Below are 5,896 nucleotides of genomic sequence, written 5' to 3'. Positions count from 1 at the left end.
TAGACTTTACACATGTTAGGTACTATGCTGACGATATTCGTTTCCTAAAAGCATAATAATTACCAGGGACAATATCCATTTTATTATAATATAATATTGCTTGCTTTGATATTAATTTTATGTTAAAGGTTTGAAAATATAAACTAATAAATTGTCTTTTACATTTCTTAAAAAACATGGGATAAAATTTATGTATTAATATTTAATGGGAAGGATTACGTTTACAACTTTTTTTGTTTACAACTCTTACAACTTCAATTATATTCTCCAGGGAGTACACTACCGGAGAATGTACTACCGGAAAAATATAGTTGAGGTTGTAAGAATTGTAAACAAAAAAAAGTCCATATTTAATAAATATACATATTTCAAAAGCGATCTAATATATGAAAATACTTGCCCCAAAACCTATACTCAAAAAGCCCTTTTGCTTTCTACTCCAAAGTGTGTTTAGCCCGCCTTCCTAAAAATGTTATTTTTATGTCTTGTTTATTTAAATTTTTTTTTTTACTAAAGTTAAAATTATTTAAATTTTTTAAAAAATATTTGGTTTTTGAAAAAAAAATTGACTTTTGACTTTTGATTTTTTTAAAAGTTAAAATTTTTAGCTTTCAAAAAAATAGATTTTTAATTTTTTTTATAATTTACGCTTTTTTTTTAAATCAGACATCCAAACAGACATTTTGAGGACTACTTTTTTTTTTTAAAAAAATAACTTTTGAAGAAAAAAAGGCCATCCAAAAAGTTTTTTTTTTTTTTGGAGAAATGCTTTTTTACAGTGATTTTCTCAACTATGATTTCAATAAAGTAGGCTTTCAATCCCAACTTAATAAGTGGAAAAAAAAATTATACCCAAAAATAAGTGGGGAAAATTAACTTGCAGTTACAAACCATTTCTGAAATTCAGCCCATTTAAAAAGACCATGTGAGGGGTTCAATCAATTTAAAAGCCACAAAGATATGCAAATTCTGAAAACATATTTTCTGATTTCTTTATTGGATTGGTTAATTTTAGTATCAATGCTCTCTTTTTCCCCTATCACAGAAAAGAAGAAAGAGACACAAATTACTTTTGTGTTAAAATTTTATAAATCTTAATGACAGATCCCTCCACAATAAACTTTTCTCTTTCTTTATCACTCTTACTGTTTTATAGAAAACAAATTTTAAGACGGCAAAAAGGGTTGCGGCTTGCGACCAATCAAGAAACAAATGCGTACCAAAGAATGCATTGGAATAGAAACAATTCTTAGGAAGTTGTCAAGACAATACCTCATAACAAAACTATTTATATAAAAGACAATATACAACTCTACAACTGAGTTTATGGTTATGTCCATCTTCAACCTCCAATACAGTGTGCACAAGCTTTGTTAATATATCAACAAATACTTACTAACAAAACTATTGACATTCAACATCTAAAGAACCAGTCACAATGATCCTCCATGGTAACTCACTTTCAACAACTAACCATAGCATCGAATTGGATCATTGCATCCTTTAACAGCAGATTGCTTGAAACCAAATCGGCCACCTTTCTCAAGGTATTGTTGATGGTACTCCTCTGCCCGGTAGAACTTCTTGGCAGGAAGGATCTCAGTAACAATCTTCCTGTTCAACTGCTTCTGTTGTTCTTCCAAAGACTCTCTCGCCGCCTTCTCTTGTTCAGGCGTGTAGTAATATATTCCAGATCTGTACTGTGTTCCCACATCATTCCCCTGTCACAGAAGAACATCAATCTGTCACTAAGTGCTTAAGCCACAGGATGTATATTCTGGCCACTCAAATACCACAACTTGTCATCATATATTCGAAAGTTCATACATGAATGGATTTGGTTATTTGAATGAAAGACAGAATTACAGAAATCAAAGCAGGCATTTTGTAAGGGGGCAAAATAAGAAAGCACTGACTTCAACAGAAAAAGAAAGAAAGGACAATATAAATATGTAATTAAACGAAATAGATAATCCCATATCAAAATGGTTTTCTAGATGCTCATGAGTCATTCCGGAGACCCACAACATACTTGGAAGTCCAACATAATAATTTGTACGCTGCCCAACATATAAAAAACAATTCAAAGCTGAATTTTATTCACAAGGCAGAACCACAGTTGGAACAGAAAAAATTAAAAAAGCAAAAGAGAAGTTGGAACTAGTTCATTTCGCAATAAAAACAAAGCGAAAATTAGCATTTGCAAACTCCTAAATGCAACTGATGTATGGAGTTCCGGATGAGCCATCCAATTCAACCTTATGATAATACTTAGGTTCCGCAGGATGAACACAAGTCCCTCTCCCTATCTATAGTAATGTGGTTCTGGAGCAGGACATGATTTTAAGTCTTCTCTCCCTCTCCCTCTGTATTTCTTTCTATCTATCTATGATTTATGTATCGACAAAAAACTTGTTGATAATTGTATCATGAATTTAAATTGAACAATGGAAAACCAAAAGTTTGGACGTCTCTCCATACTTATTTCCTGTTAAGGAGTATTAGATAAACTTGAAGCAGATGAAAATGCGAAAAAGAGCAATAAAATCATTTCCCTTTTTCAAGACCAGAAGCAAAAAATCAAAAATCTCAGTGCTCAACATCCCCTCCCCCCAACAAAAAAAAACCAAAATGAAAAAGGAAAGAAAGAAAGAAAGAACAAATCATTCAACCAAATACTTTTGACTCAAAACATCGCACCATGTGCAAACAGAAGGGTCAAAACAGCCAAAACAATTATTACCAAGAGACTCCCCAGGAATTTGATTGGACCCAAATTCAGCAAAAGAACATAATTTCCAAAAGAAGACCCGACTAGATATCCAAACATAAATGCACTTTGGCAGATTAATTATGGAATAAGAAAAGCGTAACAAAATGATTAACTCTAGAAGTAATGCATCATTAAATAATTCTAAAGAAACCCAAAGTAACAAAAACCATTTACATTGGCAATCCACACGTCCAGATTATATTACTCAGATCAGCAAAGTCGACATGCCACTTTAGACAATAAAAGAACCCAGTATCAATGAGAAACCAGATTAACTCGATTTAACATGATAGGGTTTATAACACAAACCAAAACTCTATGATATACCTGTCGATTCAGTGTGGTAGGATCATGTCTAGCCCAGAACGCATCAAGCAGACTCTCATAGCCACATTGTTTTGGATCATATTGGATCCTTACAACCTCTGAGTGGCTTGATGTCCCTGAACACACATCCTCATAGCTTGGATTATGTAAAAGCCCCTGGGTGTAACCAACCTCTGTCTTGGTCACCCCAGGCACCCTCTGGAAGGCCAACTCAACACCCCAAAAGCAGCCAGCACCAAACTGGGCAAACTGCTGGCCTGGTGCTGGTATGTCATCATCTGGTCCCTGAGGAATGGACGAATCCATGTTCTCCGGTGCCCTTGTGCTACCAAACCCGAGTCTGTTCAACAAGTTCATGGAAGGCCTGTTGAAAGCAATACGGGGACGACTCTGGGAAAAGAAGCAAGAAGGCTTGACAGAAAATCTAGAAAGTGAGGGCAGGAACTTTGTCTTGGAAGGACTGGAGAAGGAAGAAGAAATGAACACTAGAAGGGAACTGGACGTGGTGGTGCAGCTGCTGCAGGTTGCTGTTAATAGTTTGAGTAACATAAGAGCCCTTTTCTAGACAAAATAATAAATTTAAAAATACAATCCTGTATAAATGAAGGAAAAATATTTTCTTATGTTGCATGAGAATTCAATTCTCATGTTGTGACCCTCTGATTTGCATGCAAAGTTTTTCTTTTCTTTTTCTCTTTTTAATAAACGTGGAGCCCACCACTAGTTGAGTCACAACATGAGAATTCAATTCTGAGAAAATCAAACCCCATAAATGAAAAAAACAAAAGTGCCACCTAATCAAGATGCCAAGAAAACTAAATGACAAATTTAAACAAATAACTGACAGCTTAAAAACAAACATTTAATTTAGACTCATTATCAATATAAAAAAAAGCTTTATATTATCAATGAACCATATGATGCTACATTTAAAAAATGGTAAAAGCCAGAAAACGCTTAGTAGTGAATTATTATAAGGATATGTCACTTGTTTATTGATAGTAGAAATTTTTTTATACTGATCAAAAATCATTTAAATTTTTAAAATAATTAATTCTCTGACAAAAGTGGAAAGCGTGCAGTCTTATATGAATGATGAATCACATACAAACATAAGTACATGTATATAATCACAAAGATAGGAAAATGAGCCTTTGTTATGAATAAATAAGTGATTGATGGTTTAACTATTAGGACTCACTTGGGGGAAGAAAAAAGATATATATATATATATATATATATATATATATATATATTATAAGCTTCTTATTTCATAGATTTTCCCGTCTAGCCAGCAAGACAACAAATGGATATCCTTAGATCCTAGTGGGTCAAAGATTGTGCTAATAAATTTATATTTTCACATGGAGACAGCTGACCTAATATGCAATCTCCTTGCTCCAGGGCTTTACATAAATTGGAATTTGCAACATAATCACTAAAAACTCATAAAATAAAACCAAATAAAAAACAAATTCATATGACCCGTAATTGTCAATGGAAGTGAGTGTAGAAACATTAAGGAAACAAATTCAGCAAAAGAAATAAAAGGAAAATTCAATATCAGCCATACCTGCTCCACAGATTCTCATCTTCAACCCTTCAACAAATTAATCGAATCAATCTCCATACAAAAATAGATAGAATAGCAATAAATACTTAAAGAAAGAAATAGAGAGAAAATCAAGAAAAAATGAAGAAAACCCACGATCTCTTTTTCCTTACAGATTAAAGGGAAAAGGGAAAGGGGAGAAATTGAATTGAGAAACAAGAAACAACATGCAATTGGACAAGGGAAAGAAGAATAGAATGAAGAACATACGTACCCAATTAAAAGTAAGAGTAAGAGTGAGAGAACGAGAGTGAGAGAACGAGAGAGAGAGAGAGAGAGAGAGAGAGAGACAGAGATGGTAAAGGCTTCAATGGTGGATGAGAAGTGAAAAAGAAGATGAGGTTTCGTTCAGTGCAAGAATGTCCTAGTTGTGAACGACGACGCTTTCTCTCTCTGCTGGAATCAACCTCAAAAGACTGAAAGCCCCATAAGGACTAACCACAACCGCCTTAAGAGTGTAGGATATAAGCGTCAATTCGTAATAATAATCACAATTAACACACTTTCTGTATCACTGTTGGCTTGTAGTGCAACACTGTAATGTCTAGAATATTACAAAAATAGTGCATCTAAGGGTGACACGTCATGAAATATCGTGCATATCCATAATCCACAAATACATTTGTTATTCACTTTTCATGGCTTTTTGACCCTTTTGCCCCTCATTAATTAATTAATAATCAATTTGTCCCTCCTCCAGAACTATCCACCATCCTGCCTTCATTTAGTCGATCAAGTTGCACTTTTAATCGACTAAATGGGCAAAATTCAGAAATCAAGAAACACGAATTTTAGTCGACTAAATATTCACCTTAATCGACTACATGTCGAGCACATTTAGTCAACTAAGGCCATTATTTAGTCGACTAAATATCGTTGAAAACCCTATATCCAGACCTCTCTCAGTCTCATTTGCAATATTTTTGAAATCAAAACCCTTCTTTCTCTTGTTTGTCAGCTGTGATCCTTCCAATCACCCTTCCATTTCATCCCACCATCTCTAAAGCATAGTAATTGTGAAATCATTGTCATTTCCCTTATTTTCTGATTTGTTTTCCCCAAATCCGAACCCAAAACCCTAAAATCCGATTCCTACCCCCAAATTCGTGTGAAAGATGAGCTCAAGTCCAAACATGTATGTTACCATGATTTACTATGATGGAAAGCATTATGAAGGCCCCAAC

The 5,896-nt window shown here is 34.0% G+C and overlaps 1 protein-coding gene across 2 annotated transcripts; it reads right to left on the bottom strand.

Moving 5' to 3' along the window:
- Window positions 1–1,269: 1,269 nt before the first annotated feature.
- LOC133288492 (peptide methionine sulfoxide reductase A1-like) lies at window positions 1,270–5,102 on the bottom strand. Of its 2 annotated transcripts, XM_061486262.1 has the most exons (4): window positions 4,927–5,102; window positions 4,674–4,700; window positions 3,101–3,627; window positions 1,270–1,721 (listed from the first exon to the last, which is right to left on the bottom strand). In XM_061486262.1, exons 2-4 carry the CDS (start codon window positions 4,690–4,692, stop codon window positions 1,470–1,472), a joined length of 798 nt encoding a protein of 265 aa, XP_061342246.1. In that variant the 5' UTR covers window positions 4,693–4,700; window positions 4,927–5,102; the 3' UTR covers window positions 1,270–1,469. The 2 variants fall into 2 exon arrangements, with proteins under 2 accessions (XP_061342246.1, XP_061342245.1); XM_061486261.1 differs by lacking the exons at window positions 4,674–4,700; window positions 4,927–5,102 and having other exon boundaries at window positions 3,101–3,649.
- Window positions 5,103–5,896: the final 794 nt, after the last annotated feature.

Source organism: Gastrolobium bilobum, unplaced genomic scaffold, assembly GCF_033153095.1.
Source record: "Gastrolobium bilobum isolate Gb01-03AN ecotype WA unplaced genomic scaffold, APGP_CSIRO_Gbil_v1 utg2184, whole genome shotgun sequence".
Lineage (NCBI taxonomy): Eukaryota > Viridiplantae > Streptophyta > Magnoliopsida > Fabales > Fabaceae > Gastrolobium > Gastrolobium bilobum.
Note: the sequence above shows the minus strand (reverse complement) of the source record. Positions and strands in the feature narration are given on the sequence as shown.